This window comes from Coloeus monedula (assembly GCF_965178545.1).
Source record: "Coloeus monedula genome assembly, chromosome: 2".
Lineage (NCBI taxonomy): Eukaryota > Metazoa > Chordata > Aves > Passeriformes > Corvidae > Coloeus > Coloeus monedula.
Window position 1 is genome coordinate 23708101 of NC_138782.1, and position 23293 is coordinate 23731393.

Below are 23293 nucleotides of genomic sequence, written 5' to 3' on the forward strand. Positions count from 1 at the left end.
ATTTGAAATTGTGACAAGGTTGTAGCTGGAACAGCACCAGCCTCACTGGCAAACTCATCAGGCAGTTCTGTTGCTGGTACAGAAGGTGCCATTTGTCTGTCAAGTGTTATGCAGATAGATTATCGGAGCTGGCTTGTCCTCTTGGATATTATTCTTTAGTTTCCACAGCCCTCCCTCCCACAACCCCCCTGTCCCTATTAACGTGGTTATTAGCGTCTTTTTTGGTCTGTTTGAGAACAAGTTCATAGACAAATTCCTTCTGACATATCCTTGTTCTCATATGTTTGCTACATAAATTCATTATCTCTTGCCAAGCTTTAGATCTGCCAAGTTCCCTCTGTGTTGTCTCAATTTTCATTCCAGAGAAAAAAAAGTAAAACGCAAAGTGCAAAACACTAAAAATGAACTCTTTATATTTTAAAGGTTGTAAGCTTTGTCTCTGAGAGAGGGAAAAACAAACAAAAAAAAGACCACAGGAGACTTTGATGTATGTAAGACATCTGCCCAAACATCTCTAGCAATAATGTCATCACAGCAATAGTTCTTATTCTTGAATTATTTGTTCAGCTAAGGTTTTAAATTTGGGTTAGGCTGCATTTGGTACTTTGGAGGGAGAGCTAAGCAATATGGGACTGTAGGAGCAGGCTCTGTGCTAGTGCTGGTGAGTCATATGTGGAGTATGGAGTAGAAGGTGGTTGAGTGTTATGTGGAATCCTGACTCATCTGCAGAGGTTAAACTGTGGGAACCTCTTTACTTTCTGAAGCAGTCATAAGGTGGTTGATAGATTATCTGAAGGGTTGGGAGAAGTAGAGGAGTTTTGGGGTCTTGTGGTTATAGAATCGTAGAATATCCTGAGTTGGAAGAGACCCACACAGATGATAGAAGTCCTACTCCTGGCCCTGCAGAGCACCAGCCCCAGGTGTGCCTGAGAGCATTATCCAAATGCTTCTTGAACTCTGCCAGGCTTGGGCTGTGACTGCTTCCGTGGGGATCCTGTTCCAGAGCCCAACCACCCTCTGGATGTGAACCTTTTCCCAGTGTCTGGCCTAAATCTCCCTTGACACAGCCTCATGTCATTCTCTTGGGTCCTGTCACTGATCACCAGGGAGAAGAGATCAGTGCCTGCCCCTCTCCTTCCTAGGTTAAACTATTTTGTTCCCTGTTTGTATTAATGTTTGAGAAAAATAGTACTTGGGGGCAAGAATCTGCTCCCACCTGTATTCACTACATTTATCACATTGTTTAGGTTTTTTGTTGCTGTTGTTTTGGTTTTGGTTTTTTTTTTCTTTTTGTTTGGTTGGTTTTTTTAAAGCTAAATGTAAATATAGTAGATAAAAAAGAGGTAATAGAAATTAGTAGAATAACGCAAAATGAGAATAAGGCAAAAATGGGGGCTGGGTAAGGAGCCTTTAAAATGAATGTTTAAGGTGTGTAAATGCTGCAATTTATTCAGTGAGGAAAGGTGTTGAATTGTGGCAGAAAGTTGTTTGCCATTTCTGATTCATCAATTTAGGGACATGTAGACGCTCAGATTTAAAAAAAATATGTAAAATGCTGCATTGTGGTTTTTGGTGACTAGCTCTGCTTAAATGACAGCTGAAAGTAAGCTTGGATTCATGCTAGTGGTTTCATCCTGGTTTTTCTCCCCAAATTATTTTGCTGACGTCCATATCACTGACCTTTCCTCTTTACAGAAAATCATTTATGAAATATTAAAGCTGTGTGGAAGCCTTTGTAATTGCAGCTTCAGCAAGATTTGCAATTATGCAAGAAAATACTGAAATACATACCTTTGTGCATCTCATCTCTTTGATATGCAAAAGCCCTTTACTCTTGCTTTTATTAACTGTTACGCTTCTGTTTCTCACCTGCTTTTGCAGAGGAAATATCTGAACCTGCATGTCCCCCAGTGGTAGAATATGCTGTATATCTTTATATGAGGAGGCAAAAAGAGCATATTTAGACAGGTTGAAGGTGAAAAAGATTTTTATGCTCAAGTTTCTGATTAGACCATTATAGCAGCATCACTAATTCCCCTCCTTCCATCTATTGTCTTCTTTCCTCTGTTGTCATCAGAGACCACTGTTGATTTGTTGACTCTATTAAGGTATTCAAGGAAGCCACAGGCCTGTCATTTTGGTCATAACCTTAATCTGTTTTCTCACCTTGGGAGAAAATGTGTTAATACACTGTCTGTTTCTATAGAATGAACTCATTGAGAAAGTTCCTGATGCAACAAATCTGCAATACATTTAGAAGGTAAAAAGGTTTTCTGAATCTTGGTTATTTTAACAGATAGCAAGCTATGTTTAGGTGGCAATTTTTATAAGTACCATACCCAATTAAGTGACAGTAAGTAATTTTAACAGTATGTTATGTGGTAATTTTTGAGCTGGATGAGTTGCAGCTCCTCCTGATTTCTAATAATCTCTGATTCCTTGTTATTTCTGAATGATTAAGCAGATCATTTATGCTAACTTCTGCTTTAATTTACATCTCTGTGAAGACTGTGTAACTTTATTGATTCTGGAGTTGCTTTTGTTTTTAAGACAAGTAAAGGGAGAGGCCATTTCTGCTGGCTTGCTGATTTGGAAAATAAATGGAACTTTTTTTTTTTTTTGCCTTACAGGTAAATTGTATAGCTGCCTAATTGCTTCTCATAAAACACGTTAGAACTCTTCATATTGTGTATCACCTTTATAATGATTATTCTAATTCTGCGTAACCACTTGCTGTGCAAATAGGGCTTATTTTAAGGAAAATGAAAACAGACTTGTTTGAGTTTTTTTACAGTTTATTTTTTGTTCTCTTATTTGGGGGACAATTTGCTTTTCTTTCTTGTATTTGGGAAACTGACGTGTTTTAGTTTGTATAAATTTTTAAAATTTAACTTGCATTTGCAGGCTAGCTAAATTTGCATTTTTAATGTAAAAATTAGCTTCTTTTTTTTTTTTCTTCTTTTAATTTTAGTACGCAACTATCTGATTTTTGGAATAATCTTGCTCACTGTCAGGTTTATTTCATAGATCCCTGAGCTGCTCCTCTTTCATCTTATTTGAAAACAGTAGTGTCCGTTACATGTACTGGACTGTAACCATTTCCTAGTATTGGAAGGTGCATTTTTGGTCCGAGTTTTATCTGTGTCGGTCAGTCCTGCCCCTGCCTTCTGAGACTGTGTGATGGTCTGAATAGCTGTAAGAGCTGAAGTTGCAGTTGAAGTGCTTGCCATCACTAAGTTGGCTGGAAAATTAAGTAGGCCAGGGTTGGTATCATTTGGCTTAAATGACTGGAAAATATTTTTTTTCCTTTCGTTTTTGGTGCCAGAGTTCTCTATGTTGTGGAACTCCTCATTTATGGCCTAAAAATCTGGGAAGAAATCCTTCTGGTTTATTAATCTGTCTTGCCAGACACTGGGATCTACTTATTAGAACAAAAGATGATGGAAGGAAATGTTAAGATTAAATTGTATTTTATGGTTACTAGAAGCTATGATGAATAAGAGTAAAAAGAATGTATATCCAACCAGTGGATGAGATTAATGTTGTCTTGAAATAACTCCCTTTAACTTATCTGTAATATTTTAATAAATCTTACCCATGCCAATAAATATTGGAATAGGAAAGACAACATACAGGAAAAGGTTGTACTAACTGAAAAAAAAGGTGTCTCTGAAGCATATAATAATTGCAAATTAAAATATTTGGGGATGAGACTACTGCATTTGTTGGTTGTGTGTCATTTAGTACAGTGAAGCTTTGGTCCCTGGTTAGTGATCTTTAGCTCTGCTGTGATACACTTAGGGATTCTTAAGGATTATTTTTTTAATGGAACTTAAAGGATTCTTTTCTGTGTCTCTCCTTCCTATCTTATTTATTAGAAATCATTTTCCATGAGGTATATGGGTGGTATTAATATTAGGATTGACTTCTAATGGAAAAATCTTACTAATGCAAAAAGATCGTAGTGTTCACTGAAGAAAGGTTCAGTTAAATTCATTTATTTTGGCTGAAATGGTGCAATTCAATTCCACATGGAAGAGACTAAAATTGTCTCAGTTGCCTTTATACATATATGTAAGAGGACATTTTGATGACAGGATGATTAATGTGTGTGAAGAAAAAGCGTATGTTGCTTAAGTGGGCCAGATACCACACATGTACATTAAAAGGGAATAAATGTGAGTGTTATTATGTGACAGCCAAAACTTTGTAGATTGAGATCTCAGAACTCCCCCAAACTGGCTTTGGCTTCTAAAGGGTCGTTGTAGTTCAAAAAAGTGGAGTCTATGTAACTGTGTCTTGTACTTGATAGCAAAATCTCTTCTGCCCCTGTGTTAATGATGAGGAATATTAGGCTATTTGTTTTTTAAAAGTGTATTGTTAATTTTTATTGTATTACTACTGATTTTTACAATACCTATTATACTCTTTACTTTTAACAGTTATACTATTCATTTATTTATACATTGTTATACCAGTAGGCGTTATAACTATAGATATCAGTACAACACACGGCTTATAAAAAAAACCAGAAAGAAAAAAACCATGGTATTCTTCAGTCAAGGAGCTTCTGCTTTTTGCCGTAGTGCCTTAGCCAGTGCAACTGCTCTGAAGTGGAATATTTGGTTGTGATGTTTCTTTTTTGCCACACAGATTACTGCAGTATAGTGGAAGTTAGCAGTTCTGTTAGCATTTAGTACATGAAAATAGTGGCTTTTGTTTACATGGCAGTTCTATCTGATCCAAACAGAGTGGCGAAATTCACGTTAAATTTCATTGTTGTGTTTTCAGGAGTAGAATCTGAAGAGCACAGATCTTTAGGTGAGAAAATAAAGTTGTAATATGTTTCCTGTACCTATATCATTTTATTAACAATAACACAGACGCAATCCTGTGCCACGTTCTCTGGAATGACCCTGCTTGAACAGGGAGGTTGGACCATGTGATCCACTGTGGTCCCTCCCAATCTGTGATTTTGTGATTCTGCAGTACCGTGACCTATAGGGCAAGAAAGGTTTCTTAGGCAGGAAGGGGTTTTATTTGGTATTGTGGTCTCTGATGCACAATTTGCTTGTGCTAGAGAACTGTAAGCTTAATTTGGGATGCACCGAAGGAACTTGCCTCTCAGCTCTTTGGTCCAGCACCTCTCATCTTGAAATTCTTTTGGATCATACCAAGAGTGCAATTAGAGGAAAGAGTATTGCTATCTTTCACCACCTCAGTTCACCATCAAATGGATTTTCCATTGCTTGGAATTGGTGTTAGGTTCTATGTTGGCAGAGGCTGATGTAGTTTCAGAGCAAATATATCTTAGTAACTAATCCTTGCTACCTCCTTGAGAGGTGATTTGCTGTATCTGACAGATGGGCAAGCAGAGGAGCGTGAGATGGTTTCAGGGCTGGGATTAGAGTGCTGATGTCCCAGGCTTCTGGTTCTGTGCTCTCCACAACAAAGCCAACCTTTCCTACCCATCTCCTGCTACTCTCTTGTGGCAAATTCCTATTGAATGTTATTAATAAGGACAACAGGAGAATAATCCTGTTGTCCTAGTCAGGAGGGAAACTGTTCTTTTAGTTCTGTGCTATTGTATGGAATTTAATGCTAACAGTCAGGAGACCTTAACTAACTACATCAAACAGCCCATCCGGTGCCAGCCTTTCTTCTTATTTAGCTTAGTCTGAACTGAAACCAAACTTTGAGACTTCCTCTCTTCCCACAGTGGAGAGCCACTGGGATTTTTTATACCACACATGGTTTCCCTCCTACATTTTCCTCCCATGTCAGATATTCATACCCCTTTTAATAACCAGCAGGGGGATCATTACATTGAGCTACTGCCAAATGCATAATGACTGCTGCCTTTGCCTTGCACAGTCACTGCACTACTGATATCCAATTCAGCATTGTAAAGTGCTTAGGGCTACCTTGAGGATGTGCTATATTAAACCCAACTATTCTAAATCCTATTTAATACAAAGAGATTGGTGGTGGGGGAGGGGGGAGGGAGATTTAAAATTGTTGTTAGTCACCTATTTTCAACAAGTGAAAATACCTGGTCACTTAGGGCCCGATTCTGTCCCTCTTAAGTCATAAATAGACCCCCTGATTTTTGTATGGGGTGCATGGAGGTGAGCACTCTGCTTGCCACAAGGGGAGGCAGAATTGGGTCCTATAGAGCTGTGCCTGAGACAGTAAGTTTGCAAGGAGCTGATGGGGCTGAGCGTGCCCATTTCTGAATTCCCCCTACAAATGTTTTACAGTGGAAACAGGAAAGCGGAAACATGCTTCATATCTGACTGAAAATAAAGGTACTCTTAAACTTGTAAAAGGCAACATTTTTATTTGAATGATATGACAGAGCTGCCACAGGAGTGTTACCTGCTATAAAGAAAGCTTAAGAATTATTACCTTTATTAGACCAGTGACACTGAGCTTTAGCCATACATTTCTAACTTCTGTCCCTCTACAGAGACAATTTTCTTTTCTTAAATAAACTGTCATGCTAGTGTTAATATATTGTTGGCTCCCTCATACTCTGAGAATACTGCTGATATAAAACATGTATATGTTAGATTGGTAATAGTATCTTTAGTGTAGCTGACTAGAACAAATGTGTTTCCCTCATGGCTGTGCTAATGTGATAAAGGAAAATTGGCTGTTCATCAGCTTTTGGCTGGGTAAAGACAGTAGAGATGGAACCACATTCTTTTTTATGCATTAATACCACTGAGAACTTTTCACTAGTTATATTTCATGTGCAGGCATGTTGTGCAAAGATGTTGTAAAACATGAGATAATGCTACAAATAACAAAGTAGAAAAGCCTGTATCTTTTATGATGATAACAGTCAAACACCAAATGACAGTAACAGGCTGTAAAAAATGTGATGCAGAAAAAAAATGCAGTGTAACCACAATATATACATATACTTAGGCTCTTGCAAATAGGGCATCAGATGTTTAGAGGGCTTTGAATTAAAATTAAATAAAAAACTGTTGTATTTAGGTCATTGATGTGTCAACACAAAAGATAATTTAAAATGGAGAGATGTATTTTGAGCAGTGAAACTCATATGCAATAACTTTTTGAACAAATCTCAAGGCTTAGTAATTATGATAATAGCCTTCAAATTTCCATCAGTGGAAGGGCAATAAATATTCCTGTCTAAATTTGGGAAATATTGACTGAATCTGGAAATGGCAATAAAGCTCAGCATGCATGTGTATGTTTGAAAGTACAGTTTAAGGAGGAAAAATTCATTTGTACAATTTTGTGTGAAGCCAAAAAAAAAAAAAAAAGCCAAACAAACCCCTCCATGTTATTTCATGTTTTCTTTCTTAAAATGCTGATAGACTCATGTTGCCCAAGGCACTGATGCTGATCATCTGAGCTCAGATTTATAGATAATTGTGTCCGTTTATCTTGGTCTGGAATTTGAAAGACTTTATTGTCAGAGTAGTATTGTCTGTGCTTATATTGTGGTTTTCAAGCTGGTATTTTGTTAACTGGGAAAAAAGTTCTCTTTCCTTTTTTTGCAACAAATTATTCTGGTTTGTAAACCTTCTATGTCCTCACATAGGTATTGTTCTTATGGAAGCAATAATGCCAGGTTTATTTTGTTTTGATTCACGTGACTATCAAGGTGGGCTAAAGGGCTCTATTTTTATTGGCCTTGATAGACATGATTCACCAGGCATCCATACCTTCAAAATTTAAAAAATGCTCTGTAAATTGGCAGCAACAAAATGGTGTTTCAAAATTTGAAAGCTATCAAGTTCTCATGTGAAAAAAGCTTTATGCAAGCTAAACATTGCTAAAACCCAAGTAATTTTATTTTTTTGGTAAATAAATCACTTTCTGAAATAAAAGTTTTAGCTAAGTCCAACTTAGTTTCTCTAATTAACTTCATTAATGGGATGACTATAGCAATGACTATAGCCACAATACTTCTGGTTTTCATTTGTGAAGGCCTGGAATTTTTAAATGATAGTATTGAATTTCCTAAAATGTAAGGCTGAAAGACGCTCCCATAGTATTAAACTTTTCCTAATTTTAGGTAACCTAAATCTAAAGATTTCTAATGCAAAACCCCCCCCAACTTTATAAAAGCTCAGCATCTTGTTACTTTGTGGAGCTGGGAGAATGCCATAAAGTATTTCTATGAAGGTTAGCTCAGATTTAAAATGAATTGGCAGGGAAGGGAGCACTTGCAGGAAACAGTACCCTGGGGTGCTGGCTGAGTGCATATTCCTAGCCAAGGGTTCCTTTGATGTAAGGGAATTACCCAGTGGGTGTACAGCAGATGTAGGCACTTTCTATACTGTTCCCTTCAGCCCTTGAAGAAAGAAGCATGCTGGGGTTAGGGAGGCATTTTGGGGGGTTTTAGAGGCCTGTGTTTGGTTATCCTGAGCATGGTGTACAGCCCCTTGAGGCCTGTTTGAAGTGATGTATGAGAAGAGTTGTGACAGCTGTAACACGTGCCCATGGCCCGAAGTGGTGATGGAGCTCTAAACCAGCCTCGTACCTTGTGAAACACACCCACCCTTCTTTTCTGCTCTTCCCCTCCAACTCCACCAGATCCCTGTACTGTAGTTCCTTCTTTGATTTAACTCGTGTAGAAATTTTATACTCTCTGCATCTGGGTGATGATCTAGTAATGAAAAACAGGTAACTGCTTTCAGTAGGCACCAAAAATAGAGACAGCAAATAGCCTGAGGTAATGTTATCAGTTAATCAGTGATAGACAAAAAAAAGTAGAGAAATAAAAGTGATTGCATGATAAAGCATGTGTTTCCCCCTTTACATTGATTCTATAGGTGCATCACAGCCGAATTAGTTTCTTCTTGAATGGCTGGGAAGATGATAACACACCTTTTGATTCAAGGACTCTTATGGGAACAGTTGCAGATACTGATGCTGATGGTATTCTGCAAATTGGACAAAGCTTCACAGGTAAATCTTGTAGTACTTTAGTGGAACGCACTGGATAGTCAAAATAAAATATTCATGATGTGGTTAAAAGAAGAGTGTGGGTAATTTAAAGTTATCTATATGCTGAGAAGTAATACCTTACTGCAGAAGAAAATTCTTATTGTACAATTAGCTTTCTCAAAAGATTGTCTGAAGATAGAATAAATTATGACCATCTACCAAACATCTATGTGTTCCTGCATCTAGGTAAGTTTTCCTGCATTCGCTAAAACATGTATGTAAAGTGACTTATTCCGCTAATTTCTGATCATAGTTTCTCTGAGTAAATGTAGGGAACTGTTTCAGAATGGAATTGTGCATGGCCCCTAGACTACACTCCTCTTTCTGCAGTCAGGAGCAGAGCTGAAGGTTTCTGGCTGTCTATGTTCTTCAGTTCTATCAATAATCATGTAAACCATGTCAGAATGAGAATATTTCAGCCTCTAGTAATGGCTGAGAGTTTCTCTTCATCTGCATCTAGAGTTTTATATGGACTATATCATGACATGATCATTGAAGAACAGTGGGGGATGTTTTATTGCTTTTCGCTAATTCTTGGCTTTGCAGGTGTAAGAACACTGACTGTTGCTCTTCAGGAACATGCACAATTTGAAGTTAACTCCTAAATATATGTCACATAAACAGTTTTATTGTGGCTTTGGGCAAGAAAGTATTCTGTGCTCCGTTTCTTAAAGCTTGTATTTGGAAATGTATTTTGTTGCGGTTTTGATTTTGAATACTGGATAGCTAATAATCATGTAAAAGAAAGGAATATTTTAAAATGCTTTTTATCTTTATTGTATAAATTGATAGGTACAGTTGTACCTACTGTATCTCTTCTCTAATTAGAGGTGGCACATGGACTGGCTCATTACTTCTGTCTAATGAGCCGATGCCTGTGCCACCTCTCTAATCAGAAAAGAGATAGGTACAAAATGTTCTTATAAAGTTATTATAAATCATTCTTTTTTATCAAAAAAATTAAGTCACTGCCCTCTATAGTTTTGTCCAGGTCCAAGCTGGTTTCATTCAGGAGGGGTAATTGTGCAGGAGAGATTTCTGAGTGCTGAATTAAAGGTGCTCTCAAGCAATGCAAAGCTGCCTTCTGCTCAATAGATTATTTATAGTGTATTTTCTTAGGTTTAGAGCAATTTGTTGGAAGAATGCAAGATTTCCGATTTTACCCAGTGGCACTTACAAACAGGTAAAGAACTTTTATTTTTGTAACAAAATAAGAGTGTGGCGAGAACAAAGTGTAGATAACAATATGCTTATTTCCCAAAGTATAGTGCTTTTCAGATGTTGCCTTTAGATAATTTCTTATGACGATGTAGTTTCCTGATCCTCATTTCAAAGATTACCTTTAATATAAAAAATCTTGAGTTAAAATAAATACAACAAATTAATATGTTTTGCTTTTGAACTGTTGCTTAAGTAGGCTTGATGTGTGTAGTGGTGTATGTATACACATGTAGTGAAACTGTAATAAATATGTGCTCTCCTTGTTATTGTTGTCCTTGCTACAACCTGACTTAGTATATATTCTGCAGAGAGTAGATCCAGTTGCTAGATTTCAGTGCTTGAAAACTGTCTAGGTGTTATCTACTCATCATAATTCTGACATAATAGTGTGTGCTGATAAACTTAGTCCTGGTGGATAAGACTTGCTAAGCTTCCTTCAAGCTCCGTGTAAACTGTAGGGCAAGGGAGCGCAGCAGACTAGTCCAGTTTTGACCACTCAAATACCGGTGATGTAGATGAGGAGGACAGGCACTCCAGCTGATTAGCACGCTGCCTTTGTTGCAGGAAGCTTGGCTCCATGTGTTTAGCTGTTGCTTTCCTCTGGTTTCCCTTCCCCACAGTATCCATGTCAGGTATTCTTGGTGTACCCCTGCCCCGAGGTGCCACTGTCCCTTGCTCTCTAGATGAGATTGTCACCATAAGGCACCAATGACTTTGCTACCTCAGCCCACAGAGCCCTGGGTAATTGCTTTGACTTCCTCTGTTCCCGAGGCCAAACTACTGTTGCCACTGCAATTTCTGTTGCCCTCCAGCCTCCCTTCCTAGCACATTACAAAGAAATGTTACCTTTGTTATCCAGCTCATGCTGGATTAATCCAGTCAATTCAGGCTGGCCAGAAGTAGTCAGGTCCTATTTGTCTGCATGGTGCTTCTGGGGAGGCTGCACACAATGACACTCGGGACTGCAGACCTTCAGGCTACTTAATGATAGTCTTTCAATAAGATGTAGAGCAGTTTCCTCGGAGCTCAGCTGTCTGCAGGACATTATGATGAACTGAGCTCCTGTGAATTGGAAGTATTAATGTGAATCTGAATTCCAAGTTTTATGAAAATCATGTTGGTTGTATTTCTCAGAGCAATGCTTGTCAAATCTTTTGAACTACAGTTTAGGTCAGTGAAATGAATAAAGCTTAACAATTGAAAATGAAGGTATTTTACAGACTGTTTTGACCTACTGATGTCTTTGTAGATTTGGTTTTATATCCACAAATAACTTGGTCCAAAATGTTTGTCTGGGATAAACTGGGAAGGAAAGTCTTGCCTGCATGCCAATCAATGAGGCTCTGGCTGTGTAAAAGATCCTGACTCTGGGTTCTGTGGAAGTTGTAGTGGCAGCTAGCAAGTATTTATTTGCTTAATAAGCACACAAAATTATGTTCTTACTGATAAAGTAGGAAAATGGGAAAAGTAACAAGATTTAAATATAAAAATTCAGTATCTTCTAGACTCACAGAATCCTTCCTTTACATCAGAGGTGAGCAGATAAAGAACTATCCATGTCATTCATATCTACTTGCTTGCCTGCCTACATACCTTTGTATCTATTTCAGTTGCTGATGTCAGAGGGAACTGAAGTATCTCAATGATTTGGCATGACTAGGTTGATTGCAGTTAAAAAAGTGGGCATTTTTATTAAAATTAGTTAAAAGTGAAAATATTTCTATCCAGGTTTTCTAAGGTACAATATAGTATTGTTCAAGCTGGTCTTTTCGGAGGATTTGAGTGCAAAAATTGAACTTTACTGTAGTTATAGGCAGTATATTGATACTATGGTGTGTTTAAGAACAGGATCCAGACTGCTGATTGGAGTCAGACATGATGTTGCAATAAAATGTTAAGAGTTTTTCTCCTTGCATCAATGGCTGGATTCATCCTATCTAACTTTAGACATCCCACCAAAGAACTCATTTCCCTCAGTGCCCTGTGTCTGAAGAACTCCATATGTGTGGAGCAATGAAAGAAGCTCCTGAGAGGTTCTTCACAGGTATTTTCTGAAGGTGCCTGCTGCTCTACCACTGGTAATGTAGAGACCCTGAGGGGGGCTTAGTTCCTGGTTGATTGCCCCATTTTTATGAGCTTAACTCAGGAGTTTAGGGCTTCTACTATAATCTAAACTGAATTTTGTTTAATCTATGAGCCTAGATGCACAAAGTAACATTTGTTCTTTTTGTCATGTATGCAATTACTATTTGTGCTGTGACAGAGACATTTTGGAAGTATTCTCTGGAAAATTCCCTCATCTTCATACCCAGTCTGAATGCCGCTGTCCTGGAAGTCATCCCCGGGTACACCCTTTGATACAGCGGTACTGCATCCCTAATGGTGCAGATGATACAACTAATGACAGGGTGCTGAGGCTGGATGCAGAAGCCCATCCTCTCTACTACATCAATGATAATGACATTGGGACCACCTGGATTTCATCTGTGTTTGCTAATACTGCAAGCCTGGATCGTGGTGTTTCAATCACAATAGATTTACAAAATGGACAGTATCAGGTAATGAGAAGATGACGTTTGCCATTTATTAAATCAAAACTAAGAAAAGATTTTTGTAAACATTGCATTGCAATTTTGAAGAAATTCAAACCTTATGCTTTAAAATGTTATCCTTAGAGGACCAGGAAGAAAGTTTCCTTTATTGGCATATAACAGTGCAGAAGGCAACCGGATGCATTATGGTTTGTGGCATTCTCTTTCAATGTGCCTGTTGTAACGAGCAGTGATCTGGAATAGGTATACAAGAGTAGATACCCTGTGTGAAGGCACCAATACTTAGAAACTGATAGTTGTCTTTAAACTCCACTTTTGTAAATTTCAACTTTAATTTTAATTTCTTTTAAAACCTGAGGTGCTTGTTTTGTACATGCTGGTAGAAAACTGACTGCAGACAAATAAAATTTAATGTATCGAAAGCACACTGACATATTAGAGGGTGCTTCTGTTTGTAGGTGTTCCGGAGGTGGCCAATTAGCCTCCCAAGGAATACGGAAGGCAATACATTGCCTATCCTGCAATGATAGGCAGGCATGGTTACTGAAGAGGCTGTATTACATCTAGCACTCCACTAGGCTGTTGAAGAGTGTCAGGATGTCTTGGAAGGAGGGACATACCAGTAGTGGAGCTGCATTCACAACAGGGAATTCACCAAATTTCTGTGTATTCTTGCTGGCTGGCCTTTTTCTTTTTTTTTTTATATTAATGGTGAGAAGGGAAAGAATATGATGACGGGCTTTGGCTACATATGTAAAAATTAATCATTTAGTTAAAAATTATTTTAAATGTATGTGAAATTCTTGGCTTTTGCTTATTTAATACACACATTTCTGCTTAAGTAGTATGCTGAGGGAAATGCTCTTTGAAACGCTCTTTGAAACAACACAGGTATTTGATGAGATTCTGAGCTAGAAATACGGAGAATTCAAAAAAGAAATTACCTGTTATCAGACAAACAACTCGTCAAATGTTTGGCAGCACAAAGTTACAACTTTCATTTTTACCTAAATAATGTTGCTGTAACAAATTGTGGACCTGACTGTGTAGTGCATTTTCAAATGGTCTTCGAGATAAAGTGAAGTTCTGATGCAACAGGTCGGTAATTGTGTGATAGTGTCTGAGAGATCAAAGAGCTTGTTCAACAAAAAAGGTTCTCTTCGGCTTTAGTTGGGAATATGTGGGGTGAAATATGGCTGCTTCTGTCTGGGAGTGGTAAAGCAGACTGTATAGTTACATAAAAAAGAAGTTGATATTCTCCTTGTTTCATGACTTAACCATTAATATCACTCCATAAATTTGTTATCTTCTTGTAGGTATTCTATATTATACTGCAGTTCTTTAGCCCACACCCTGAAGCAGTAAGAATTGAAAGAAAAAAAAGAGATGATCTAAAATGGGAAGACTGGCAGTATTTTGCTAGAAATTGCAGTATTTTTGGAATGGAGGACAATGGATCTCTGGAAAAACCAGACTCTGTCAACTGTCTTCAGATGCATAGGTATGAGTGGGTATTATCTGCATAATACAGATACTTTGAACAGGTAACATCCTGACACAATTCATTTCTATGTCCCAATGAGATAGAATCTTTTAATTTGGTGCACTCATTTTTTTATGGACTGCTGAGTATATAAAAGATCCTAAACATGACCTTTTGACTCAAGCTTGCCAAAAAGTCTTCTGTCATTTTTATCAGATTTTACTCATTTATGAGTGTGACACAATTGATTCCTCTGTTATTTTTGAGGTAGTTTTGAAATTTTACGTGTCAGTGTTTTGATGGCTATTGTCAGTAGAATTACAGAACATTGAGAGGATGAGTGGAGGAAGGTGCTGATACAACATTGTTTCAAACTGCCTAGGGAATGTGAAAGTCTACCTTCTGATCTCTGGGAGTGCAACTTGTTCTGAAGCTTAGGAAAGAGGCCAGACTGAAGTACAAAAGCCAGTTGTTCAACCCTGCTAGTGTTCATTCAAGACATGTAAGAAATGGGTTGAAAATGGTATCTTGAAGCTTTCTCATCTTTCTAAGCAAGAACCAATATAAAACTGTGGAAGAGGGGCAAGAAGGATTAGTGCCTTTTAGAAGTATGTTGCAAGCCCGTTTACTCTCAATTAATCATATGAAAATTTAAATCTTTATAATATATAAACATTTCATAAATCTAGTGTATAACATGTATAATAGTTAATATGTTATCATTTTAAACACACATGCATGTATGTACACACACATATATATAGAATTGAATCTATACCACTACATCTATTCAAATACATTCTCTCTTGCCTGAGTTCAGATGCCAGTCAGTATTAGGCTTGTTTAGTACTTGGCTGGAAATCAGTGAGAAAATACATTACCAGGTGCTGTAGGCATTTAGCTTTTTTGGTTTTTTTTTTCCCTTTTGCTACCTTTCTAAGACTTTTCAGGTGTCAGCAGCTTTGTCTGTTCTCCAGGAATTCAGAATTCTGAGGAGAGGAGCATATGGTCATTTGAGTTACACTACTTTTCAGCAAAGGACTCTGAGCTTTATTGCTGATACATGGACCAGAGGGTAGAGGAGAAGGGAAATATCTTAAGTAAGACAAATGTTTTTGGATAAAATAACCCAAGTGGGGTGTAATACCACTTTCACCCCAAAAATATGTATTTGTATAATTTTTAAAAAGAACTGAGGAGTGAAGTAAGAACTGTTTCCATGAATGTTTTCTAAGCAGCACAGTTTCTCACCATCAGTTAAAATGTAAATGATGATAGGAAGTGATACAAATGAGTAATTTTTGGGTACAGCTGATGTTCGGAAAGCTTTAAATGATAAGACATATTGGTGAATATTCTGTGTGCTCAAAGAGGAGTTACTGTGGAAACAATGCTCCAAATTTATGTCAGCAGTGTAACAGAGTTCCCTGGAGGATTTTATTGTAAAACAAAACTTGTTTCTCTCTCTTTCTCTCATACCCACAAACTTGTAACTGCCAAGACATGTCCAGATTGTCTGTCCAGGATTTAGACACCAGTGCCCTTGTGTCCTGGTGGCCTGTCCAGGATTCCCTGGGTTTAAATGGAAGGCAAATGACCTTGGCTTTGAAATCCTTACCGTAACTTGATGGTTCTTGTTTTGGTGACCAGATGCTAGTACTGAATGGACTCTTTTTTGTGTCCTTTAGGAAATGAAAGTGATTAAGGTTTTTGTTTCTCCATCCTGTACCACCTATGTAAGTTAGGAGTTGCTCACTGTCTTTTATCCCCCTGTCAGAGGCTTGAATCTTTGCTTAGTCTGAATATTGGCTGACCCTTATTTTAGAATCTCCTTTGTTTTCCTGGTTTCCTGAAAGACTGCATGTAGATGCTCTAAAATCTTGATGACCTGCTTATCTAGTTGCCATCAGCCTTACAGTGTTTCTGCTGTTCCTTCTGATGCTTCCATACCAACGTGGTGTTGTTTATCTCCCATTCGTACCTGTCTAAACATTTCCGTTGCAGTTCTATAAGTCATGGAAGAAAAATACTGTATTTAAATTTCTGTGGAGGGGAAGAGAAGACATAATCATCCAGAGAAACTTACAGATATATTCCACTGAGATTTTTGTGAAGCGCTAACCTGGATTAGGAGCACAGGAAATTCAAAGATCCTTCATGAAGATAGAAGAGCGTGTCTCAGCAGACCTAGCCTAACTAGAAATCTCATCTTTCAAAAACTGGCATATTTTGAAGTGACATTTTTTGAATGTTGCATGTCAGGTGCCAGGTGATAACGTGGGGATACCTATTTTTAATGATCCCATGTAGATGTGCAAATAAGCAGACATTCTTCTCTCTTCCAGAGGCTAAACTCTGCCTAGCACATAGACCAACATGATGTGATTCATACCAAATTGTGCAAATGTGCAGTTTATATTTACTTGTTTACTCAGCTTTACTTGAATTCTCAGGATTGTCCTTCCCCTTCCTGGGCTTAAATAGGCAGCTTTACTCTCAATCTTTCTGCTTTCCATTAAATTACCTTGCACTTCACTTGCTGGAAGGTGGCATGTGTTTCTAACTCTGCTAGCTCATCAAGTGAGATGATATGGTCCTGTGACTCTGGAATTCAAAATATAGCAATTGTTTCTGTATGTTTTTTGTGTGTGTTTAGCAGGTATATTACTAACAATGTGAGCCTATTAATTATTGTGTTATTGTGAATGAATGATTTCCTTATGTGATTCAAGCCTAGTTCATATTTCTCAAGAACAGTGGGTTAAACTTTTTGAAAATGTGTGCGGATGTCACTGTATCAGTCACACTTTAATCATATTTTGAAGTTGCCTGCTAAAGGCTTTACTTTTTTAATTGGAAACTTTAGGTTTGGAGAGGAGCATGGTAGTTTAGGGCAAAACAGACATATAGAAGACATTCTTTTCCCCTTCTTGAACTCTGATGACTGGGAATCCACTGAGATAAGAATTTTTACCCAGAAAGCATGAAACCACCATGGACAGCTGAGACTCTCTCTGAGAAACAGGGTGTAAAAGACAGAATCTGTAAAATATGTAGTATTTTGATTTTAATTTGTTTTCCTCTCTATTTAAACAGCTTTACACCCTATTCTCGTGGTAATCTAACTTTCAGTGTTCTTACCCCGGAACCAAATCACCGACCTGGTTACAATGATTTTTATAATACTCCATCTCTCCAAGAATTTGTAAAAGCTACGCAATTGAGGATTCATCTCCACGGCCAGTATCACACTACTGAACCTTGGGTCAATTTTAGGCATAGGTACTATGGAGTTAATGAAGTTACAGTCAGTGGAAGGTAAGTGTTCCGTGACTCTTCCCATACCTAGCACTGCCTCTGGCTATTACAGCTGTGCACAGCATATAAGGACCTGCCTAAAATTTGATCACCTTGTTCTGCTTTTACATGTATGATTGAGAAAGGAAGTTGGTCTGAAGTAGTGTATCCAGTTGGAAATGACTGGTGTACTGTTTTTTAAAAACGTTTGCTCACATGTTATTTTACAATTAATTACACTTATTACACAAATCTGTCAAAAGCAATCCTTTCCTTAGAATTACCAATGCCTCTAAGCAAAGGCTTATGATTGAAATGATGGCTTCTGCTTTACTTTAGTAACTCTTCCAAGCTATAGATTCTCAGACATGGCAATTTTAACAGTCAATGCAGAGCTCATTCTTTGTTTTAGTTGGAGTTTTCCTTTCGAAATTGGGTAGCTGTCAGTAAAACTGTTGTATTATCTGTGACTGACAACTTTATTGTATATGATAAGTGTGCTGTCTTGTGAAAGGACTAATTATGCCCTGTAAATACTATGCAAATTTGGCAATGAAATAGTTTCTAAGAAGCATATGGTGCAGATTTGTAAGTATTATTATTCCTGAAATTATTTTGGTAGTTCTCATTTTGAGAGAAAGCACCCTGTTAGAAGTCATGTTTACCATAAAATTTTCTGTGTTATTAATATATTTTGATTATTGTTTTAGATGTATTATGATAATGCATTTACTAAAAGAACTTTATCTCAGTGACAATATAACAGTAAAATAATTTCAGCTGTAGTTTGCAGAGCTATGCCATGCCTCCAGAAGAGCAGCCCTTCCAGTAGAGTGGTATGGTTATTGGCTATTAATTAAGACTCTACACAGATTTTATTTTATTAAGAAATGGACATTTTAACTGAGATAAAATGGGTTAAAATGCAAAATTATTCCTGATATGGTTAAGATTTCTTGAAAAACTAGAAATAAACTGGAAGTCTTAATATTGATGAACAATTAATAATTTATTTAATAAAATTTTACATATTGATGTTACTTATTGAAATACAGTTTTCATTATATATCATATAAGGCAAGAGTAGCTCCTACTACATGTTCATTTTTATTTTCTTGAAAAACAATTGTTGATGCTTAAAAATATATTGAGTGAAGTAGTCTTTTGTAGTTTACTTCACCTAAGAACATTCTCTTTGGTGACATTTATTTGTTCTTAATAAAGAACCAGACTATGTAATACACAAAATTGACTTTTTGACTGTGTAATCTATTGTTGGAAAGATGTTTTTTCATGTTTGAACTTTAGACACTACCTATTGTTCTTTCAGGTGTAATTGCCATGGCCATGCTGATGATTGTGACACAGCTATGAAACCATACCGGTGCCTATGCGTCAAGGAAAGCTACACAGAAGGAAATAATGTGAGTCTCTCCTTTGTCTATCTGTGCCACCTATGAACAGCCTCAACACTGGGATTTTAGTCCTGGGAAGGAGTATGTATATGTGTGTGTAGTCTTCTCTTTTATAGGGAAACTTTCTGTAGCAGATTTGCATCAATTAATGAAACAGATATATTCCACTCTCCATCCTCACCAAAAGCCATTCCACCATAGACCATTAGGAATGTTGTGTTCAGGGGTTTGATTTCTTGTTAGAGATTATGCTACTTTCAAACTTTAGATGCAAACCTGAGATTAGACTGTGAGCATCTAGTAAAGATTGTCTGCTGTAGCAACTAGCAAGAGTCCTGTAGAAATAAGGTACTATTCCATGGTAGTTTTAGTTTGCTCCTATAGGCTCCAGACCCATTCAGTAGTTAGAATGGAGTAGGCAAAGTCCTGGAGTTCAGCTTCCAATTTAGTTTCATTTGAAAGGAGACAGTTCAAGTGGTCTGTAATGCAATCCAAAGCGGCATAAATGCAAAATCATACTTTTCCTTTTTTTTCCCCTAACAGTTTAATAATTCCTGGCCATGGAAGAACCAAAATGGGGTTGATTACTATAAGTCATGGTATTCTAGATAAATATGTAGAGGGAAGCTCAAGATAATGGTACCACTTCACACTTGTTTCATGCAGACTTTGGTTTTCTTGGAAGCTGTTCACATACAACTTAACAAAAGCAGAACCATGATGTGTGAGTAGAAAGAACTTGCTCAAAGAAAAGATTCCCTAGATTAATTATTTATCTCAAAAAAAAAAAAAAAGGAAAAGAAGTTGAGGTTAAGAAGGAGTGAGCTACGTTAAAGGAATGAGTCCCTCAATCTCACTGAATGTTAGGTTTCCGTTGTGAGTACATGTTATATTCCTTGCTATGTTTATGCCTTTTGGAAATAGCCTTTCTAAAAATTAAGAAGGCGTTATGTTGGAATAGCAACAGCAGTAGCAAACGAGAGACTAATCACGTATCAAAAAAACCCCCAAGCAGTCTGTGCTTGCTGGAACAGAGTGAGGAGAAGTAACCTCAGAGCATTTGATATACTGCTTATGATCATGTGAAAGATCTTTGTAAAATTTCATAGGGGATCTAAGTTTTCTTGCTTCTTAAGAAAAAGGATCTACAGTCTAAATGGGACTTGAACAGAAATTTTGAGTTTTTAGATGGGTCAAATTAGAAAAAAAATTCAAGCTGACAGTGTCCCTTTAATTAGAACACACATTGTGAAATGTTACTTTGTAAGGATTAATTATAAATATTTAATAAGATCTGGAAGTTCACCAAGCACTCTTGCAAGACTTATGCTACCTTGTGAAAACAAACTAAATACATTTTAATGATGTATCTGCCTTATCAGATATTTCCTGTCAATGTTAATGTGTTGTTCCACTGAGTGTCACATCTTTGATTTGGCATATAGGCATTGTAACTATAATTGAGGTGCTTGAATTAACTGTATTAATTCAGAGTACAATAAGGTTGCTGTTTAATTATTTTTCTCATTCTTTAATAACAGTGCCAGTATCTATTAAATATGAAATAAAGTAGCAGTAGTAATAGAATTAATATTTGGAAATATATAACTGAATACTTTGAATTTTATCGAAGATTTACATGGAATCCAAACAGCTTAAATATTTTTATATTTTTTTTTTTTTGGTAGGGCTAGCACTTAACAGCAAAACCAAAATCCATCCTGATTTTTGACTATCATTGGCACTGATAAAACTCTGTCTTATAGATTTAGACCTGTTTCTTTGGCTCCCACCCTAGTGAATTAGGAATTGTAAAAAAAAAAAATTTATTTATATAGTTTTTTTGCTTTAAGTCAGCATTTGGTGAAGCGAGGTTCCAAATATAACTTTTTTGGTAGAGAAAAGGAAAATATTTTTGAGAAGAAAGAGCAGTATCAGCAAGCAGCCTTTTTTTAATGTCAGTTCTGTGGTAGCTGTGAGTAAGTCACCAGAACCGAGGACCTATAAGAAAGTTTTTCACTTTAGGGTGGGTTTTTGAGTATCTTGGACCAGAAATCAGAGATCCTTGAAAAGCTTTTTACATATGGCAGAGTATGTTTTTGTCCCATTTACACTTAATACAGCTAAAATTACCATCTTGAATTTATCTGGCATATACAATCTGGCTAGCTGCTGTGCAGCAAAGCACAGAAATGAAAAGTTTGCATAACTGTTACAAATAGAAATCTTAGTCTAGGTACTTGCATCACTATGTTATAAAATTTGACATACCAAATGGATTTATTTTTTTTTCCCTAAGTTCCATTTTGGTGAAGAATGATGATGAAATATGTTGCTATGAAATCTGAGATGATGGGAAGAAGGGGTTGCTTAAGAATTATTTGCAGATGTTGAGGGGCAAGATTATGAAAAAAGAGGAAATTAATCCTCACAAAGCTTGTCTTTCATTTTATGAAAAAAAATGTTCAGCTTCTTCATTTACAAATGATTCTGTAAATGCCTTGGGTCCAACTTTGGGAAATAGCTCTGTCTTTTGCAAATGGAAACTGAGGGACTGAGAGTGGAGTCCAGATTTTGTTAACATTTATATGCAAAGATTAATTTGTAGACTTGAACATAAAAATATGTTCAAAAACTTTCCAAGCTGTCACATGAAAAGCTGGAAACAGCACATAAAAGAACAAGACAGTCAAGCAAGGTCAGCCTTACATTGCAACCTCAGAGCCTCTTTTAAATCAATCATATAGAACTTACTAGAGAGAGGTAATGGTGAAATGTACAGGAATAATTATAGAAATCATAATAGAAAATAGAATTTTAAATAAATAAAACAACTCTGATAAATGCTTGAGAAGATATGAATGGAAGTGAGAGATTGACTGGATGCAGTAAAAACTTCAGGTCTTCAGAGTTTTCCATGCAAATAATGGTCTTAAACATTTGAGGTCTGGAAACTGGGTATATGGCATATGTTGATTTATCAAGAATTGAATAAATAAGACTTTTTATGTTGTTACAGAAGGAATCTATGTCAACCTTAGTTAAAGGTCAATCTGTATCATGTTAGATGTTGGAATTAATCATAAATAGTACGTGAGGAGCTGCAAATATTGACCACATTATACTCAATAAAAAAGAGTTCTCCCTTGTAGAAACAAGCAAGCCAGCAAAAATTGCTCTTTTTGGTACATGGAGCCTTTGGGATGGAGTCCCATAAGACACCTTTCTTTTCTATTCTGTCTTTTTTGGTCCCTTGGAGTTACTAAGAATGTTCTAATTTTGGTGGGTTTTTTTTTCTTCCCCTAGTAAAACCTGGCTTTTAAGTTTAAAAGCTCTTTGATCTTTGGGGAGTTCACAAGAGACAGAGGTAGTTCACATGTAGTCTTGGTAGATAGTCAAATGCTGTAGTGAGGGTGCTGGTGAAAGCCATGAGGAAATTAAGACTATCTTTAGAGCAGTCTATGCCAAAATAGGTATACCCTAGAAGCCATATTTATTTGGCTAAGGAAATGAAATGGAGTAAAAGCGTAGTGGTTGGATACAGAAGAGGATCTGGTAGGTAGGAAAAAATTGTATATGATTAGCTACCCCATTACAGTCAACACTTCCAGGGCAGCATGGATGTGGGTGCTAAATATGATGGAGCTGTTCAAAGACAAGTCAGCATTTCAAAATGCCTGAGAAGGTGGCAATCTAACCTTGGCATCACTTCATCAGATTTTTAAATAGTGTACTTTTGATAATGTGTACTACAGAAGCATATTTATAAGTATTGTAGGTGTGTATGTACACTGTTTATTGCAACTGAGCTTTGATGAGTGTGGGCTGCAAACTCCTACATAGGTTACAAAAAGAAAAAAAGGAAATTAATTCCACATAAAATAGATAGATGTAGAAAAGGATGCCCTTGAGAGGCAAGCAGCAGGATATTTAACAAGTGTTGGAGTAGAAGGTTCTAGTTAATCATGACTTATTGCAAGTTTTAAAGTATTGTTACTGTTGCCTTCTGAAGTATTTCTTTGGATATTTGTTGACTATTTCTTCAGAGGCACTGTTCTCAGAATTCTTAGGGCCTAAAAATGAACCTGGTACATAAAGGCTTAGGCTGAAGTCACTGATGATCTTTCTGTAAGTATGCTGGGTTCCGGAATCTTGAAGTTAAATTTTAAAATAATAATTTTAGTAAAAAAATCTTGAATTATTGGAAATCAGTTTTTAATCATAGTTTTAGACTAATGAATTGGGCCAAGTTAAGCTTGGTATTTTGGCCACCTGGCTCCATGTGATGTTTTCTCAGGAAACTTTTCACAAAAGGTGAGTAGTTCAGATACTGT

The 23293-nt window shown here is 36.8% G+C and overlaps 1 protein-coding gene across 1 annotated transcript in view; it reads left to right on the forward strand.

Moving 5' to 3' along the window:
• USH2A (usherin) overlaps nucleotides 1–23293 on the forward strand; it is a gene marked incomplete at its 5' end in the record, with an annotated part of 385998 nt that overhangs the window by 21730 nt on the left and 340975 nt on the right. Inside the window, 6 exons of the mRNA XM_082300920.1 lie at nucleotides 8817–8952; nucleotides 10111–10174; nucleotides 12476–12770; nucleotides 14081–14265; nucleotides 17344–17565; nucleotides 18875–18968. Of these exons, the coding sequence (XP_082157046.1) occupies nucleotides 8817–8952; nucleotides 10111–10174; nucleotides 12476–12770; nucleotides 14081–14265; nucleotides 17344–17565; nucleotides 18875–18968 (996 nt within the window). The remainder of the gene's footprint in view (nucleotides 1–8816; nucleotides 8953–10110; nucleotides 10175–12475; nucleotides 12771–14080; nucleotides 14266–17343; nucleotides 17566–18874; nucleotides 18969–23293) is intronic.